Raw genomic sequence first — 19,861 nt, 5'->3', positions numbered from 1 at the left:
AACACAAAGGAAGATATTTTAAAAAATGTCAGTACCAAGTTAACTGGTCCCATTGTCTTCCATAGTCAATGGGACCAGTTAACTGTTTTGTTAGACATTTTTCAAAATATCTTCCTTTGTGTTCAGCAGAAAGAAATTCATACAGGTTTGCAACAACTTGAGGGTGAGTATGACAGAATTTATTTTAAAGTGAACTATCCCTTCACCAACATTAAGTGTTTTATTGCTGCTTTAGGCCTTAATGTTAACAATCAGCAATGAATGTTGCTGTTTTTATTAACATTAGGTAAAAAAACAATTCTTCATTGTTGGTTGATGTTCAGTTCTATTAAATATGAAGATACAAACTTAGTATTAGTAAATGTTGAAATTAACATTAAGCTTAAAGAGTGCAATGCTATTATAGCAATTAAGCTTATAATAAGACCTTGTTATAAAGTGTTATATAAAAAAAGGTTTTGGTGGAAATGAATATGATAGTCTCTAGCATGACCACAAGACATTTTTTTTTATACATTAACAGCAAAATTCCACAAATTTAGTCCTTGAAAGCATGTTACAATAATTGAACATAGCTCAACTGTTACATCATGGACTGTATATATATTTATCATGGAATATAACAGCTCAGCATCCCAAACCAAAACTCATTTAAAAAAAATTCTGCATGTGCAAATTCTATAGACCTGCTTAATGGGCACTTAATCCTTTATCTCAGAGGAAATATCTTCCCCTAAAAACCTTTCAAGCATTGTAATCCCACTAATGAACTACATTAAATCTTAACATTAAAATAGAGCTCAATATAATATAGTGGCCAGTACTATCATAACCATAACATGTTTTATATACAACAGAAACTGTCACTGACAGATATCCTTGGCACCATCCAATAATTTTTATACTAGTCTTAGTATTTTAAATGATAATTGATATTTAAATAATTCAGGCATGCCATTACTTACGTTATCATGTTCAATAACTGTTTAACGGTTTTAAACTCTGAAATTAAACCATCACCAAATGTTAGTTACAATTTATTATTAGATCATAGATTTTATTCATCTACACAGACCATAGTTATAAACAGTGGCAATAAATACAGAGACAACATGCCTTGAACAAGCAAATAATTGACAAATTCTAAAATGCAAAAAAAAAAACTTGCCCTGACAATAAATAGCATTGAAGGCAAAGAACAGTTATGTATAGGGCTCTCTATGTGATAGATGAGAATCACAGGATATTTACACCTTAGTCATCTGTTCATATGAAGAAGGCATCCTGAAGTATCATTTAAAACTTCATGAACTCAAATGGCATTTAGATCATGGTCAAATATTGGGAAATGCTTGGGGGCAAGGTACATTAAGATTTTCAAGGTAATCCAGTACAATAATAAAATAAAAAAATTCTTAGCAAGAACATATAAAAATGGAATCAAACTGAAGAATAGACAAGTATAACGACAGCTGAAATTTGAGTTCCAAGAGTCGCAGGATCTCATTAGAAAGACAAGTTATTAAGGGCTATATCTATTTAACCTAGCATTTAAGACTTGATATCTCAAGGGATACTCTCTACCCCCCACAAATCAATTTCAATATAAAAGCTCTAATGAAAAAAAAAAAAAACTTGTACCCCCTTAACAGACAACTGTGCACAGAGACACATCTTCTGGCTGATTTGTGTTTTTTTTGGAAGCAGTCAGATTGATAGAGTCTCTCCAAACAGCAAATGCCTCAGTGCAGAGGAGGACATCCATCTCTGAGTGATCAGACTTGGCCATCTTGCTTGTAAGTCAATCTTGAAACTGTCCCAATCTGTGAACTGTAGTAATGTGTGAATGTTCAGAGCGAGCAGTTAGACGCCAGTGGGAGCAAGGCGGCTAATGAAGGCAATGCTGTTGAGGCACATCCTCCTGAAGAAGGCAGGGCAAATGGGCTTCATCACAAAATGCTCCAGTAAGATCCTCAGCTCGGTGAACAGAGTCCTGACAGGACACAAACAAAAATCAAACACTGATAGAGGGCTCATGTTTTTTTTTTTTCATTTTCTACAGAAATGAGAACAATATACATTTCCCCTTATTTTGGGTAAAGTGTGTATGTGTACAAATAACACTAGTCAGTGTTTACATTCTTACCGGCAGTATGGGTTGCGTCTTGATGTATAGCGCAGCGTGAGAAACCGATAGTAAATGAAGGGCTGAAGCAAACTGCCCTGGCCACTGTGAACCACAAACCAAAATTCATTCCATCTTATTACAAGAAACACAGTTTGGCTTTAATCAAGCTTTTTACCGGTACCAAACAACTTTTTTTTTTACCCTATAAAGCCCACTGTATTATATTTGATACATACCTTTCTTAGGCCTCTACATTTTCAACATGTTCAAAATTTTGCTTAAAAACTTGTACACAATCTACTACATGCCTTCTGTCATCTGATTGATAGTTTTTACTACTTTTTTTAGCAGGAAAAGTCTTTTTAGTATAATTCAAAAAATGTGTTGAGGTTTTCTTTTTGCTGTGAAATCTACTGGTTTTTAGAAAGTAAACATAAGAATATCTCATATATTGTTGGTAATACTTCAAGATGAACACTTGCAGGACTGAAGCAACTTAGGTTTATTTGATTATCCATACATAATGTTTTTTAGAAAAAACATTAAAAAGTGAGCATCAAATATGATCCTTAGGCTTTTGAGGAACATTTAATTGTACATCAACATCATTGTTTTGCATTACATGTCTTGCCCCCACTATAGTAACTACAGAGCTTTGATCATAAAATGTATATATCTTACTAAGACACATGCATTTCATGCAAGTAGTCTGAAAAACACTTTTATATCTTATTAATTTACAGTACAAGCTATCAGAATTTCATCTTATTTTTAGGGCCATTTAAATGCACCAGATTACATATTTTTTGCTCAGTTTGGGCATTAGAATAAAACTTCTTATTGTGTTTTTTCCCCCCACCTCTAGTATGAGCTTCATATTTTCAGTATATAATACTATCCGAGTCATAAAGGCCTGATGTATCAACTGTGATACTCAACAAAAAACTAAGTAAAAAAAATTGTTTAAAGGTTCAAGAAATGGCTTAATTTCTTCACATCTTTTTTTTTCTTCTGACTATTATTTCATGTCAGGCTTTACAGGGTTAATAATCCTTACCTGAAGAGCATGAAGACTGTGGCTGGCATCAAGAAGATCTCATTGCACGCAATAAACTTTAGGATGTTCTGCTGATTGGCTGTGAGCTTGTTCAGAAAGTTCCTCACAAACATAAGGCTGTTTGGGCCCATGGTCTGAGGACAGATGACAGACACACACAAAAAATCAGGCTGGAATTCCAACAAAAACACATCTCAGCTACGCAAATGAGAAGGGCAGAGACTTACATCAAGGACTTTTTTAGTATAGGTGGTGGCGTGGAGAAGTGAGAAGAGGAACACAGGAAATATGCTCACTGACAACAAGTCAAGGCTGCATAGAGACAAAATGATGCCATAACAAAGAACACCAGATATTTTCCTTTAAAATATATATTCTTCAACATATCTTCAAGAAAGGATACTTGTGATGGGGTAGGAGTTGACTAGGATGAGGGAGTAGAGGAGATAGTGGCAGCTGTCCTCCTGTAAGGCCTGAGCCAGGAAGGCTCTGCTTAGCTGAAAGTGAGGAAGTCTCTGGTGCAGACGCAGAGCGCTGGTCAAGGCATTTGCCAGCAATGCCCTCTGATAGAAGTTAGCAGCTGCTTGGGGCCTGGACAGAGCAAAAGCAATTATTCTTCTTCCAATCTTTCACTTCTTTTTAAATGTATGAGCGTGGATGTGTCCTTACCACCCTAAATAGTCCTCATCATAATAATGTGATCCACTATGTATAATTTGTGTAATCCCTTACCTGTTTTTTTTTCCCTTTCACATATTTTATTAATCATCATAAACTAGGTATTCAAAGCTTACACTCTCTGTATTTATCCTGTGAAAACCATTTTGAAATCGAACATTGTGTTTCCATGTACTTAAAGGGTTAGTTCACCCCAAAATGAAAATTCTGTCATTAATTACTCGCCCTCATGTCGTTCCAAAGCCGTAAAACCTTTGTTCATTTTCGGAAAACAAATGAAGATATTTTTGATGAAATCCGAGAGCTTTCTGACCCCTCCATAGACAGCAATGGAACGACCAATTTCCGTTTACCATGTAAACTAACTAACCGTTTAAATTAAAATTAGCAGGCTCCTCCCCTTAGTGGGCAGTGTCATGTTTCATATTACAAAATTTACTGCACTTTTTATAATCAAATCTTTTCTAATCTTGACAAAACACATATCGTCAGAAAGGTCTGAGACTCAAGGTCCATATTTGGTGATTGTTTTGTGATAGAAGTGATATTGTGACAAAATGTAGGCTATTCATTTGTGACAGGAGAACGCCGCATCAGAAAAAATTCAATAGAATGTGTGGGTGTCACCCAGTGGCTACAGTGCATAAAAATCTCATAGGGACTTCAATTTTTGAGATATCAACTTTAAATTTGGAACACAATTTGGTTAGACGTACGGCTTTGATATTAGAGCATTTTTAGATTAAAAATTATCTGTAAAATATATATTTTGTACAAAATAAAAAATGTTTAGAACAGTACATTGGCTTTACAGCAAATGTAACCAACTTTAGGTCTGTATTCCAAACCATTCATGAATTTAAACCATTTAAGTTTGGATAGTGCATATTCACATCTATGCTCAAACAGGGGGGTGACAGTTAAGAAGCTTGTGAAAATGCCTTGCAAAAGAACATGACTCACCCAAGCAGAGGCAGAATGAACATGATGGAACAGTAGACAGTGAACAGCCGTGACAGCCACATAGCCGTTTCCAGCTTATTACTCAAGAGGAATTGCTGTAACACATTGATATGATAATAAATCATAACATTCTCAAATGAAGCAATTAAAAAGACACGGAAATATTAATAAAATATATACATAAAAAAGTAGTACTTACCACAGGTCCAGCCTGAGGGGGAGGAGGTGGACTCCTTTGCTCGGTGTCTGCCATCTTTCAAATATTAGAAGGCTCGATTTCTTGAGAGAAATAACATTATAAGCTTGCATTGCATGCAATAGTTTACACAATCATGCACCCAGGTTTCTTATTAACTCTTGAATGAATGTGTGATGAATGAAGAGACTAAATGACTTTAGTTAATCTTTCTAAACACTGAAACAGTTTTTAAGCAGTTACTCTTTGTGTGGTTGTCAGGTGTGTGGGGGTGGGCAAAGACACAAGCACATTAGCTCTAACAAGCTCGATGTTTATTAATTAAGCTTTCTTACAACAAATGATTGGGGAGAAAATAATGTTTGTCTTGTTTATCACCGAGGGCTACCACAAAGCAATAAGAAATACTAACATATCGACCCAAACCAGAACTACACTTGTCAATGTAACTGCTGACTAGTCATCATGACAACAAACAAATTACAGATTTGTGAATAATACTGTGCACTTGTCAGTTTTATGAATACTTAAATTAAAAGTGTGGTCCATTAGGTAATTATAAAGCAGCCTATTCATTTCAGTTGAAATATGTTGGAAAAATCTAGAACACTCTTCATTACCCTGAGGAGCTAACAATGTAGCCGACAAGCTAACACTTCACACCGCCCGACTACAACCAATGACAGCCCTGAAATACCACCAACTTGTGCACGTATTAATACTGCCGAAAATAGATAGAAGATAGATAAAGATAAATATTTATACCTGTGATATATCGGTAATTATCAGTTTTTGTGATGAAAATCGGCTTTATTTCACCGCTCGGGGCGCACGCGCTTCACTCTGGAATAATGCACGAGAGGTTGGTCAGCTGAGGCGACCTCGCGACCTCTGCAGATTGCCGAAATCTCGCGATATTTCGGACCATAAAATTTGCTCAATTTTATTGGCGCACCACCGTTGTCAATCAACAGCTGTCAGTTTTGTGTTGTTTGCTTTTTAATTTCAAATATCTGCCTAAAATATTTCACATATACTCCATAATAATATAATATATAAATAACAAATATTTTACATAATAATAATGGTAATAAAAATGTATGTTTGTGACCACAAATAACATAAACAACTATAAATAACTACCTCTAAACCACCCCCAGAAACACGCTAAAACCCCTCAGAAGACATTAGCATCATGTCCAGTTTTGCACGATCTCCATTAACATTTTATTCGGAAAATGTAAAAAAAAAAAAAAAAAATCAATCTCACGCGGACGCATAAAATGTGCTTAATTTCTGCGGCCATCACTTGTACATCTATAATAATAATACAAAAATAATAAAATTGTTTGAAGAAAAAAAAATTCGTTGGAAAGCTACATCCTCAGAAAATCAGAGCCAGTGGAAATGCTTGAGTCAGTTCAGCGCGGCGGTGTGCGCAAGCCTGTAGAGCTCCACGAGTTTGTAGTGATGCACGCGCGACGTTTCTTAAAGTCCAGTGACCTCGACACACACAGGAGAGACAATTTTGGATAAAAGACAGGTTCTGATATTGCAGGTTCTGTTTCTCATGTCATAACGGCAGAAGGTCAGTAAATAGTTTTTATTCGCTGAGACTGTTTTGACTGTTGACGACTGGGTTAGTGTCTATATGTAGCATGGAACGATGCAAACATCGATTAAACACAATTCAATTAGTATCTATTTATAATTTCCATTGGAGTGCTTGAAAAGTAAATCATGTTAACAACTTTTTGCATGCCTCGCGACATCCCATGTGATCAGCGTGCACGGTTCCCACCATATATACATGTGTCTGTACTCCAGCAAAGATGTACGGAAAACGCCATTGCATATTTATAATGATCTGCATGTGTGTCTGTCTGTGTATGCCTGCGTTTGTCACAGATGTTGACGTTCGAGGCGCTTCTCGTGAAAGAGCTGCAAAAACAGCAGAGCAGGGCAGAGTTCTGTGATACTGTGCTGCAGACTCAAGGTTAGGTATCTCACAGAAGTCCATCCTCTGCTCATTAGTCGATCCTTTTCCATCTTCCATTATGTTTACTGTACTCTCTCCACCCCTGTCCAGGTGTTTCAGTGCCAGTGCACAGCTGTGTGTTGTCTGCCTTCAGCCCAAAGCTCTGTGGGACTCTGTCAGCCATGCCATCGCCCCAAAATGGACAGAGACGACTGATTGAAGTCCAAGCTGTGGAGGCCTGCACGTTGCTCAGTCTGGTCAGTCTGCTGTACTCCGGTCAGTTCAAGGAGGACAAAGAGGAAGTCCTTTTAGCAGCCTGCAAACTAGGCATCGACATACCTCAACGAGAAGCAAAGAGGTTGGCAACTGAGCAAAACACACAGACGGAGTCGCTGAAAGAGGTGGCGGAGAGAGAGTGCCAGACCGAGTCTGTTCCGACACTCCCCTCTGAATATCAAAACCCTAAAGAAACAATTGAAACGGTAATTGGTCCGTCGTCATGGAGGAGTGATCAGGGCCTCTGCACGTATACCGATGGCTCTGATATCACCCTAGCAACGCTTAAAAATGGCCAGAGTAATCAAGAGAACATCCCATCCTTTCATGTCATGGATGTGGTCCCTGAAACTCCTATGTATCCCACAGTGAGTGGACCTGCCGGTTTGCCCCAGGTCTACGTATGTCCCCCTGCAGCTTCATACCAGCAGCCTCCAACCCCACTGCCAACTCACCCTCACCCTTCTCATAGTACATATGCTGAGCAATTGGCTAATCAGGACAGAGTAACATTGGGGAGCATGTTAGAGGGCGAGGAGTGTGTTTTAGAAGCATTTGCACAGTTTGAGAACAATATCCCAGGTTTTATCAACTACTTCATTGACACTAACATCCCGCAGGGTGTAGGGCAAAGGGAGCAGAGTCAGAGAGGTACGAGAGGGAACATTAAAACTGAGGGAAGGCCAAGAAGGGGGCGAAGGGCGGGGTTAAACGAAGGATTCGCTCTGAAGGGAGAAGTATTGAAAATTTGTAAAAAAGAGCAAACTATGAATAGGTTCGGAAGGGTGGCAAGGGAAGCCTGGGTGGGCCAAGGTGGGGGTAGGGTTGGCAGGAGGCTAGATTTGAGACAAATGTTCAAAAATCAAGAGAGGAGGAGACGACAAGGCAGAGGAGTGATGAAAGAGGAAGGAGAGAAAGGCGAGTCTTCATCAAGGGCCAGACCCAGACAGAGAAAGACAGGGAGCAGAGGCAGATTGGTAGAACCAGTGTGTCAGGTAGGTGTCTCACGACATCTTCAAAAAAGAAGGTATAATAAGGAGGTATGACTAAAACATAACAAAATCCTTGATTTTTATTCACTTTAAAGTTTGAATAAATGATTTAAATGATTAATATCATGATCGATCAAAATTCCCTTGATCTTTTGTGGAAAAGGTGCTTAAAAAGTGTTACTTTGTAAAAGAGCATCTGCTTAATTAATACATGGACACATACTGTAACTTGGAGTGTTCAAAGCATCATCCCAGATCCGATAAGACTATTCATTGAGACTAAAACGTCTTGTTCCAATGTCCAATAAATGAATCTAATGACACATGATGCTTGTATGTCAAAAAAAAAATATATATATATAAAAGATATATATAGACTACCGTCTACTTTCGTCAAAGAATCCTGTAAAAATATGATTGATTAATTATATATATATATATATAATTAAGCAGCCCAACTGGTTTCAACATTGATAATAATAAGAATTGAATTAGAATCTCAGCATATTATCAGCTTATTAGAATGATTTCTAAAGGATCATGGGACATTGAAGACTGGAGTAATGATGCTGAAAATTCAGAATGCAGAATAAACTACATTTTAAAATAAAAATATATTCCAATAAAATAAAATAAAGTTATTTTAAATTGTAATATTATTTCATTGATTTGTGATCAAATAAATGCAGCCTTGGAGACTTCATAAGCGCATAAGATACTTCTTAAAAGCTACACTGTGTACTTTTTTAAGTTGATTCTTAGCAAAAAACAGTTTGTTCTTTCAAAATTATATGTGCTCATTAATGTATAATTACTTCTACCAACTAATCAAGTATTCTCGTAAGCGTAGAATCTGCCATTTATAATACATACGGGTGAGCTGCTCGAATGGCGGAAGCCATGTTGCGCCTCCATCTTGAAAATACATTAGCCAAAGAGGGACATACCGGGAAATTCAAGCTTCGCCTTTCGCGTTTTTACACTCAGTGGCACCGTGACAAATGCGCGGGGGAGATTACTCGCGACTGCCGGCAGATTTGAAATAATACGGCCACCGTAAGAGTTAAAACCATAGACAGTATAAAAACTGGACACAGCGTTTTTCAAATACAGCCTTTTTATACATTGTCGTGTTTCTTTAGAAATAAATAATGGACAAATGGAGTCTGTCAAAGTGACGCCAAAATGAATGGGAGTCAATGGAATGCTAACAGCAGGTGATGGCTTGATAGCCAATGGCGGCCCCCGGGGAAGCTTCGGTTTCCGGCAGATGGATTACCCCCTTGGTTAAAATGCCCTCGGAATGGGAGGGGCTAGAAAGTAATATTCAGTTGGTAGTCATATACAACTTCACCGCTAGATGGGAGTAATTCCTACACAGTGTAGCTTTAAGAAACATTTGAAAAAATCTTTCCAACACCAAACTTTTGATTTAAAAATCTATCACAAATTTTATTCATTTAAAATTATTACAAAATGCATGATATGACCCCTTCAAATTGTAAATACAAATGCAACAAAGCAGTCACTCAAATATTCTCTGAAATAAAACAGTTGTCACTTTTTCTGTAGGATGCCGCTCCACCCAAAAGACGAAGAGGTCGCCCCCGCATACGTCCCTTGCCCCAAGAAAATGTTTCCCGAAATGTCCGTGGAACATCAGCACCTAAGCAGAAAACCATGAACCCTCCAACTCCATCCCTGATGCACACCTCACCTCTCCCAGCCGCCAATCAGACCGGCCTGACTCAGCCAATGGACTGGCTGATAGATGACGTCATTGCACAGCTCCCTTTCATGCCCAGCAATCAGCACGGAATTACAAATACTGTCAATGTAGATTCCAACGTGGATCTTCCAAGAGCACAGTCTACGGTTAAGCTCACAGATCTTGGTATAGTCCAACCACAGTCTGAGGGTGAGCTGACTGACATACTAGATAGTTTTCTGAGAACGTTTGAGCAACACGTTGGTGTAAGCGATTCAGATGTTCGAGATGGGATGGTGCCCAACGTAACAGATGGTAGCCAGACCTGTGGACATACAAACACATCAAATGCACATGCCACTTCTATGAACACAACAACACATGGGGCAAATGCCTCATTTTCCAAGAACAGACCACAAGTCTCATTTGTTCATAAACCGAGGAAACCATCAGGTTATTGGCAGGTGTCAGATGTGACCATGGAGAAATCCCTAGCACAGCAAGGTGAAGAGAAGCCTGAAAATGGCAGGATGACCAGAAGCCAGAGTAGGAAGAGGAAGCTGGAAATTATTGAAGAACTGCCTAGGAGAAACGAGCTCCCCGCAAAACCGAAGAGAGAAAGGAAAAAAGAACGACTAGAGAAGCCAAAGGTGGAAGCTTCTCTACCGAGGGAGAAGAAGAGGCAAAATAGAAAGCTGCGTGGTGAGCAAAAAGACAGCAGCAGCAGCACAGTTGACTCAAGCTGCAGTGTTGCGAGCGCATTGAGGAGAGTCATAAACACAGCCAGTGCTCGCAATGTGAAGTGTACCACAAAACCAACGTTTCAAAAGTCTTTACAGAAGACTTTAGATGGGTCAAAATCCTCAGAGTTGCATGATCGTAAGGTGACCAGTCTTATAAAAAAGAAACAAGTGGATCATGCTAAAAGAGACGCGACCAAAACTCTTCGAGAAGGAAGAACGTTAAAGGTGCGGTGCAGTACAGGGACTTTACAACCCAAACGGCCAGTCACAAAGAGTAAAACCACTGGGTCCCGTCCAGCTCTGTCTGCTTTTGAATTAATGAAAAAGATCTTGGAAAATCAGCAGAACAGAGAGGAAGAGCAAAAGGGAGAAGATCACAGAATGCGGACTGTGATGAAACCGAAAAGAAAGAGGAGGCTGAAAAACACGCAAGTACATGGAGCTGAGGTACAAATGACTAACAACACAGAGATGGATGGTAGAATTATGGTCGAAGAGCACAATAATAGCAGAATAAACCAAAAAGATGAGGAAACAAAAGGGAGAGTGGAGGAGGTTGGCAGTCAGATGGCCATATGCATTCAGAAGACTCTGCCTAAAGGTAAGAGCTCACAACAGTTTGTCGATCTTAGAGATTTTTGTTATGATTTGGCCGATATTGGATGTGTAATTGGTCGTGCTCATTTCCCCTATTTTACATTTATATTACCTTTGTATCTATCCAGTGCTCACTTAAAATTAATCTGTTTAATTAAATACAATATTTAGCAAATCTCAAAATGATTTTTACTGTATATTGTTTTATTTACGAAAGCTTCTTTCCGCCGCTAAATAAAAATAAAAATTTTTTTTAATTTTGATTAATTGGTAATTATGACTTGTCATCTCACAATTGCGAGACTTTTTTTTCTCGCAATTGCAAGTTTACATCTCACAATTGTGACCTTTTTTTCCTCATGATTGATAGATATAGACTCGCAATTGTGTGTTATAAAGTCAGAGTTGTGAGATATAACCCTGATTTCCCAGACAAGGCTTAAGCCTAGTCCAGACTAACATGCATGTTTGAGCTGTTTTAACTGAAAGAACAATGATCTTAAGATTTATTTTCTCAAGATGCACACCAGTAATGTTTCTTTATCGAAGTCATGTTTATAAAAGCTACTTTAAATTCCCTTATTTAACAAAAGCCTAAGACCTAATCCTAGTTTAACCTAAGCCATGTCTGCGAAAGCGAGCCATAAAACCTTTTTTAATATGGACTTTATAGAATTGTGAGATGCAAACTCGCAATTGTGAGAGAAAAAATGATCAATTATCTTTTTAATTGTTTTATTCCGTGGCAGAAACAAGCTTCCATATTTATTGGTAATTACCAATAACATGAAAATAATGATCAGTTTTTTATTAGTACTTTTCTCTGGTAATTGTTTATTCACAGATTGCAGAATGTCAAAGGGAGAGAAACTGATGGAGAACCGCTACAACAAAGCAAGACTTGAGACTGCTGACTCTCCCAATGATTCTCCTTTTCAAAGATGCAGCACAGAAGGCGTCATGTTTAAAAACATGTCAGACGTGCCTTTTGTCTCACTTGCAATGGACCCCACCGTGCCTCTTGAGAAACTCCGAAATACACAGGGGACCACAGACAGTTTAGAGGAGGATGAGGATGTTGATGTCGTGGAGGTCTCTAGTTCTTTGTCCGAATCCTTCTCTGTGCCGCCGGTCACTGTGGACATTGTGCTCAGCACAGAGGAGGAGGAGGAGGAGGACGATGACGAAGACTACGAGATTGATGTGATAAATTTAGGATCCAATTAAACATGGACAAATTTCCGTTACTGTTTAATACCGTTTAGCTTTAGAGTACTAAATAAATGTCCATCGATGCATATTTGTAGTACATGGTACCTTTTCCCTGTATATAATTCAATACAGAGTTTACACAAATGTGACAGTTGGCAGTATTTGCTATTTTGACTTTGGTGGCTTCAGTTTCAGGCATCAGAAATGTTTTATAGTTTTAAGTTCTAAATGTTAAAGTTGTTTATTTGTGGGACAACCATGCGTTATAAATAATGAGACTGCTATTAATGTCCAGAGTTTTCTTGTCGTTTCCCATTTTCAGAATAAAAAGACATGGATCTGACCTTAGTTGTTCTTGTGTTCAAATACAAATCTACATGTTCGATAATACTAAATCATGTATAGTGAAATAATAAATTCATGTACTTGACAGTTTGATTTGTCTAGGACACCAGGCAAAAAGCTTTTAAAAATAGTTTACATGTGTTATGAATCAACACTGTTTCACAACTTATCCATTATTAACGACTGTCCAATAACCACACAAAAAGTGCAAAGATTTTGATAGGAGATATATATGAGAAACTCATCACATTTGCTTTAAAACGAAGCATCAGCAGTGATTTATTATAAATTGAATGTCTAATATATTCCCTAAACTTTACAAATAGCACCTTTCCGGATATCTATACTATTAGTGTTTATTTGAAAACTTAATGTTGTGTAAGGAACTGGATTTTGCATTTGTTATAAAGAAATTAATATACTTAATGTAACATCTTCTCACACAATAACTGCACAGAACTGAGTCACTAAAGTGAACACAGGTTTATTTATTAAGCATTTATTCGTGATGTTTTTGTCTACACATTACACCTGAGCTGCTCTCAGCCAGTCCCCATCCAGGGATATGGCCTCACTTAGCTTGGTTTGCATTGGTTGTGTTGAGCAGCTCGGGAAGGTGTTGTTTAGCACCTGACATTAGTATTTGTCAGTAACTGATTGGCACCCTCATGTAAGACACGATGGTATGTGTGCGGTGTGGATGTGTGTGTTCCTAGCAATAAAAAGACACTCGTTAGGAAATACAGTGCGAGTGTGTGTTTGTGTAAAGCGTGTTTGTCGGGCGGCAGGGTGATTGGTGTAGTGTCCCCTGGTGAGGCTGAACTCTTAGTGCTGGATTCTGCGGATGGACTGGATCTGAGGGGTCTGGCTGTGGGAACCCCAGTTTCTCCAGTGCTGATAGTCTCCGCTGTGCCTCTCACACTCCATGATGTACTGCCTTCCCTTGTATCCTGGGAACTCGTAACACACGAAACTGCACACATAGATGGAGAAATGAGGGTAAGGTATTTCTGTGCTGAAAGGAAATGAATACAGAGAAAATCTAAAGAAGAGACTCACGCGCCACACTGCACATGCATGGAGCCCACTTCAGGGCGACACCATCCCATGGCCTGCAGAGAGGGGTAGTCATCACACAGCTCCACATTGCGGCCCAAGAAATTTTCCCTCTCGAAGATCATCATGCGACTGCTTTGGTGAGACTGTGGGGAGAGCGAGAGAGCGTTTGACCCAATATATCCACATATTCAAGTGATTATATATCACATTCAAATATATAAAGATGCAGGCATTTTTTTACCTTATTTAAAAATTAAGAAATAGTTCTAGAATAGTGAATAGTTTGGATAAATATGGTGTACATTACATGAGACAAAGACAGTCATATCAGTAGTCTAATAAAACCTAAATGTATATCCAACTTTACCTTGATACATACAGTACTCTCGCGTAAAATTATTCTTATATTGTCACAGAATGTAAACTATATTATCAACCAGCAATATATAATTAAGGTTGGATATATAGTACATCCAATTTTACATACTGTACACTCACATAAAGCAGTTTATATTGCAAATAATGGCTTTGTGATTGTTTATGTTGTTGCAAAATGGTACATATACTATATTACAAATGTCAAATGTTTGATTCGTTACAAAATGTAAACTATATTATCGCTCGACTCTAATCTGCTAAATGTGACTATAGGGCTTGAAAATATTAAGATAGTATAAACATTAACATCATAATTTTCTGTAAAGCTGCTTTGAAGCAATGTGTACTTTGAAAAGTACTATACTATATAATTTGACTTGACTTTTTAATTCTTGATTTTTTGTTTTTACATGGGGCAGCTCGCCTCATTGGGGATGATATGTTGAGATCGCATGACCAGTCGAAGGCTACTCACTTTATCTGATATGGACATTAAACTTTAAATTAAATATCGGCCTGCACAAAAATACTGTGTACTATTAAGATTTCTAGTACAAGAAAGGAAATAAATAACTCACAGCGCAGTAGATGGGTCTAAAGGACATGAGTCTCTCCACATGGTAGGAAAGGTTTCCACTGTAGGCATCCCAGTGAGGATACTCTCCTCTCTCCAGGATAAACTGCTGTCCCTGGAAGTCATGGTGCTCATAACCCACCCAGCTATGGAAAAAGAACGTCCAGTCATACATGTGCACATTGGCTGAAAGGTCCCGTAGGCACACATTTATTTGACCAACACTACGACTCACGCGCCACTCTCCACACGAATAGAACGGATGTTGTCGAAACCACACTCCTGAATGTTGCAGCATTCTGAGGTGAATTCCTGACATTTTCCCTGGAAGTGTTCCTGCTCAAACACAGTCACCTAGGATAGCGGAAGCACAAATTTAAAGTTTGTGAAAATTTTGTTTTCCTATAATATATATGCAAAAGATGCATATATATGATCCAGATGCATCACTATTAATTGATAATTAATTGTTAATATATTGAATGCATGTGTGTTTAATGACAGTTTACCTTGAAGAAAGGAGCCATTCCCATGCCAGAGCTGATCATGGGCTGCATCATGGCGGATCGATTGAACCTATACATATTTATATCTGAAAACAAACAGGGGGGAAAAAACAGAAAAACATTAAATATCAATTTAAATAATTAGATATAAATTGTGAAATTAACTCGAATAAATTTAAGTAGTTAGTAGTAAACTGTTCTTTATCATTATTACATAGAGTTACTTAAAACACCCAATAATCGATGTTATAGATTAATTAGGTATTTTATTAATAATAAAATGTAAATAAATGAGTTAGATTTCAATCAAAACCATTCGCATAATGTGGCCATACTGAGAAGATGTTTGTAAAGTAGACCATAATAAGTTTATAATTGTGCCAGGAGATCGGTGAGATGTAATTTGGACTCTTACCGTTTTAGTCACTGAGCTACAGAGTGGCACGCGCCTTAACGCCTGATTCGCGTGGAGCTTTGAGAGAACCTGGCGCTTCAGTTTTATACCGACCGCCGCGTGCGCGCACACCTATGCGCGCTCCCGTCATTGTGCGCGCCGTGCGCGTGGACTACCTTCTGACAGCTCAGCACATACTATAGAAGTGCCACATGGGTGTTGTGAGCCCATTCACTGACAAGTGCAGTGCGTTGTGGGTGAAAGCAGGGGACACAAAGGGTTTGGCCCCAGTGTGTTCGTGCAGGTCAGCACTCCTGTTCACAATGAGACCAAAATGCTGGGATTATCTGAGTGAACTTGCTCCAACTGTGTGTGAATTTGAAACGATGTATCTGAGCTGCTGTGGGTGCAGTGAGGAAAGTTGAAGCTGATTTTCATGCAAGTACTCAAGATATGGGGGACCAAATGTATAAGTTACAATGTAGGCTATGGTTAAAAAACGATTTGGATCAATATATAAATATATGGTTGGATCAATATAAATACATTTATATAATTTATATCATGAAAGTTACACATTTTAAATGATCAGTAGGAAAGTGATTTTACTTTATCAATATAATCCATAATGGCCATTAAAGTGGGCATGTCCACCCAATATTCATATTAGATTAATGGTTAATTGTTGAATGTTTTCTGTGACACAATGTTTTATACATTTATATCGTTGCCATTTATTTATTTATTTATTTATTTCAGATTGTTGTTATTATTATGTATTTTTATTTATTTATAATTATTTGTAGGAGAGGAACCATATGTTGTGTGTGTGTAGCACTACAAGTCCAAGACAAATTTATTTTCAATGACAATAAAGTATTTTTCAATTTATTTGCAATCCTATTTAATTTTATTTTAATTTTTTTCCAATTTCGTTTTATTTTATTTTATTTACATTTTATTTTGGTCCCCCAATGCTGAATATGTATTTGAAATGAAAAACTGTGTAAAACACTGTTAAATCATGAGTAAAATAGCAAAACGTCAATTTCAGTCCTTATAAATAAACCTTTGCCCCCATATTACTTATGTTTTAGTCCTGAAAGTCCAATATTGTGTAGTGATTGGTTTGGTGTTTGACATTTTTCTGACTGTTTCATTCTCTCTGTCTCTTACACACATAAACTCTCTTTCTCACTCTGTGCTGATGATGTGGGGCTTCTTTTCTGTGAGTCTGCTGAACACGGCAAGTTTCATTGTGTCAGTGTAATCCTCACGGACTCAGCGCCAGCGTATAAAAGCTGTGGGCACGGCCAAACGCAAACACTCTCAGAGTGAACCCTGGGTACGGACACACACTCACTGAACACAGGTAAGACAGCAGAATATCCACTCACATGCACATAAAACTTTAACCTAACAGCTTGGAGAGTATAAGAGGGTTGGTTTTGATTTGCATCACCATAATGAACACCACCACCCCGCACATCCCCTTTGTCACTACTACTTTAATAATATTTGCCCCAAAGATCCCCTACATCCATTTCAAACATGTGTGTTTGACTTTTTCATCTCCTAAAAAACTTTATCCCTCTCTTCCAGCATAGATATGATAAAATGTTATGGAAACTAGTGGTTCCCCCTCCCATTTCTTTATTCTTTGGTCTCATCTTCTCAATTCTGGGCTATATTACAGTACATTTTCTTTTTATTAATTCTCTATTCTTAATTTTACCCCAGGCATCATGTCTTCCAGTGGAGAAAAAAAGACTGCCTCCCAGACCGACGGCAAGGCAGCCCAGAGCAAGAAGTCCGAGATGGGCATGATGTCCTACAGGGTAAAAATCGTTCAAATAAACATACTCATGTGCACATCTCCTACACTTAGATGTCGAATTAACATTACACTAACAGGTTTCTCTCTCTCCATTAGATGCACGTGTTCGACCAGGAGAACTTCCAGGGACGCATGATTGAGATTAACGCCGAGTGCATGAACGTTTGTGATATGGGCATGGACAGAGTTCGCTCACTACGTGTGGAGTGTGGACCGTAAGCATCACCGTAAAGTCTGCATCTATATAAAAGACACGTTTTAGGAAGAATAACCGATCTCACTCACCTCTTCATGTGCCCTCTGCAGTTTTGTGGGCTTCGAGCAGATGAACTTCTGCGGTGAGATGTACATCCTGGAGAAGGGCGAGTATCCTCGTTGGGATTCTTGGAGCAACTGTCAGAAGAACGACTACCTGCTTTCCTTCAGACCCGTCAGAATGGTGTGTAAACGCACACACACAATGCTCTAACACCTTCAGGCCCATTATTTGAATGCATTCGAATTGCATTGATCACTTTCTTGATCCTGCAGGACCCTGAGAAGCACAAGATCTGCCTGTATGAGGTTGGTCAGTACAAGGGCCGCAAGATGGAGATCATGGATGATGACGTTCCCAGCCTGTTCTCCTACGGATTCACAGACAGAGTTGGCAGCATCATGGTCAGCTGTGGAACGTAAGTGCAAAGTATACCTGTGACCCCTGAGGTTTCACTTGGACAAACCTCTGTGCACTTCCCAAATGCTTGGTAATATTGACGAATGTGGCTGTCAAAAACCAGGGGGAAAAAAAGTTTAGATAAGAATAACAATCTTGCACAACTAGATTTAATTACAATATTAAAGAGTTAATAGTTGAATTTGTTATTTTTAAGGACGTTTAAATCAGTGTTATTTTAGTACCATGTAGATAATTTTATTGTTAGTTTTTTTTAATTAGATTTTATTAGTTTTCATTTTTCATTTTTATATTTTCTGTTTTCATTTTATTTAAAGTTTTAGTAATTTTGTAGTGTCTTTGTAATTTGTATAAGTATTATTTTTTTTAAATATGTCTATATTTTTATCCCTTTTTATTCCGGTTTTAAGTTAAACTAAATGAAAATTAGAAACTTTAGCAACTAGCTGAAATCAGTTTTTTTTATTCTTTGATTCAATTTGGTTAACCTTTATTTTATTTAAAGTAAAAAAAAAAAAGGGTTTTAGTTAACTATAACAACCCTGGTTTACATATATAAATGAGTTTAAGTTGAATATCAAGGGTGCACAAACTGACCTGCAGTCTCTTTTTTCTCTCAGCTGGGTGGGCTATCAGTACCCCGGATACCGTGGCAGCCAGTACCTGCTGGAGAAGGGCGAATACAGACACTTTAACGAGTACGGCGCCCGTTGCCCTCAGTTTCAGTCTGTGAGGCGTATCCGTGACATGCAGTGGCACCCGCACGGCTGCTACACCATGGCCAGCAAGTGAGGGCCAGTCCAGGAGAGGAAGAGGAGAGGTGGAGTAGAGGGAGAAGGGCGCAAGAGGAAGGAGAGGAGGAGAGACGTCTGAGAGGCTGCATCTTCCCCCGTGCCGCCGTTATGAGGGGCGGATGTTTTCGGGGGTGACAGACACCCTGACTCACATTGCAGTCTGTGTCTGTCGAGCTGGTAAAGCCCAGCGGGGCAGTGATTCTCCCAGGCCTCTGAGTGTCTCTGTGCAGGATGGAGGCACCGATAAACACACTAACCTCTTCCTCCCTAGTTCCTCTCCTCTCTTTTTCTCCTGCATCATGGGTTCTTTTATTTCCTTCCATAATTTATTTACTTTTTTTTTGTCATCCGTTCTTTCCCCTGCCCACATCCCTCTTATCCCAGGAGCATGGAAAGGAAGAGGGAGAGATGAAGGGATGAGGAGAGTGAAGCTCCTGTGCCCTAGAAATCTCTCTTTGCTTGCTGTACAGAATCCTGGTCACCTTTTCAATAAAAACCTACAAGCTTGATAAGAAACTTTCGTCTTTGTCAATATGTTCATGCCATGCATATATAATTGCTGTTAATAATAATCATGAGGCCCGGAATGAAATTTGCACTAGTATGAAGTAAAACTGGTGTATTTTGTATTCAGGTTGAGATAATTCAATGAAATGTCTGGAACATAAAAAAAAAACTTTTGCACAATTTCAGGCCACAGTACCTCTTGTGGTATGGGTATGTAACACACTGGATTAGAACCCACTATGTAAAACGTCCAGGGCCTGTGG

The 19,861-nt window shown here is 38.4% G+C and overlaps 4 protein-coding genes across 6 annotated transcripts; 2 read left to right on the top strand and 2 right to left on the bottom strand.

Moving 5' to 3' along the window:
* Nucleotides 1–490: 490 nt before the first annotated feature.
* On the bottom strand, nucleotides 491–5,978 carry tmem33 (transmembrane protein 33). The gene is made up of 8 exons (XM_079630715.1): nucleotides 5,788–5,978; nucleotides 5,026–5,105; nucleotides 4,827–4,921; nucleotides 3,589–3,776; nucleotides 3,413–3,480; nucleotides 3,186–3,319; nucleotides 2,147–2,230; nucleotides 491–1,993 (listed from the first exon to the last, which is right to left on the bottom strand). Exons 2-8 carry the CDS (start codon nucleotides 5,077–5,079, stop codon nucleotides 1,864–1,866), a joined length of 753 nt encoding a protein of 250 aa, XP_079486841.1. The 5' UTR covers nucleotides 5,080–5,105; nucleotides 5,788–5,978; the 3' UTR covers nucleotides 491–1,863.
* Nucleotides 5,979–6,429: 451 nt separating this feature from the next.
* On the top strand, nucleotides 6,430–13,051 carry LOC307008113 (uncharacterized protein). Of its 3 annotated transcripts, none has more exons than XM_079630712.1 (5): nucleotides 6,430–6,610; nucleotides 6,931–7,018; nucleotides 7,112–7,644; nucleotides 9,841–11,320; nucleotides 12,161–13,051. In XM_079630712.1, exons 2-5 carry the CDS (start codon nucleotides 6,931–6,933, stop codon nucleotides 12,541–12,543), a joined length of 2,484 nt encoding a protein of 827 aa, XP_079486838.1. In that variant the 5' UTR covers nucleotides 6,430–6,610; the 3' UTR covers nucleotides 12,544–13,051. The 3 variants fall into 3 exon arrangements, with proteins under 3 accessions (XP_079486838.1, XP_079486839.1, XP_079486837.1); XM_079630713.1 differs by having other exon boundaries at nucleotides 7,112–7,482; nucleotides 12,161–12,996; XM_079630711.1 differs by having other exon boundaries at nucleotides 7,112–8,271; nucleotides 12,161–12,891.
* Nucleotides 13,052–13,563: 512 nt separating this feature from the next.
* cryba1l1 (crystallin, beta A1, like 1) lies at nucleotides 13,564–15,877 on the bottom strand. The gene is made up of 6 exons (XM_079630714.1): nucleotides 15,806–15,877; nucleotides 15,394–15,476; nucleotides 15,120–15,238; nucleotides 14,889–15,030; nucleotides 13,933–14,075; nucleotides 13,564–13,846 (listed from the first exon to the last, which is right to left on the bottom strand). Exons 2-6 carry the CDS (start codon nucleotides 15,466–15,468, stop codon nucleotides 13,699–13,701), a joined length of 627 nt encoding a protein of 208 aa, XP_079486840.1. The 5' UTR covers nucleotides 15,469–15,476; nucleotides 15,806–15,877; the 3' UTR covers nucleotides 13,564–13,698.
* A 1,218-nt stretch (nucleotides 15,878–17,095) lies between these two features.
* On the top strand, nucleotides 17,096–19,607 carry crybb1l1 (crystallin, beta B1, like 1). The gene is made up of 6 exons (XM_079631271.1): nucleotides 17,096–17,156; nucleotides 17,525–17,622; nucleotides 17,718–17,836; nucleotides 17,928–18,060; nucleotides 18,153–18,295; nucleotides 18,918–19,607. The coding sequence occupies exons 2-6, from the start codon at nucleotides 17,530–17,532 to the stop codon at nucleotides 19,087–19,089; spliced, it is 660 nt and encodes a 219-aa protein (XP_079487397.1). The 5' UTR covers nucleotides 17,096–17,156; nucleotides 17,525–17,529; the 3' UTR covers nucleotides 19,090–19,607.
* Nucleotides 19,608–19,861: the final 254 nt, after the last annotated feature.

The sequence above is a fragment of the Phoxinus phoxinus genome (assembly GCF_949152265.1).
Source record: "Phoxinus phoxinus genome assembly, chromosome: 12".
Classification (NCBI taxonomy): domain Eukaryota; kingdom Metazoa; phylum Chordata; class Actinopteri; order Cypriniformes; family Leuciscidae; genus Phoxinus; species Phoxinus phoxinus.
Note: the sequence above shows the minus strand (reverse complement) of the source record. Positions and strands in the feature narration are given on the sequence as shown.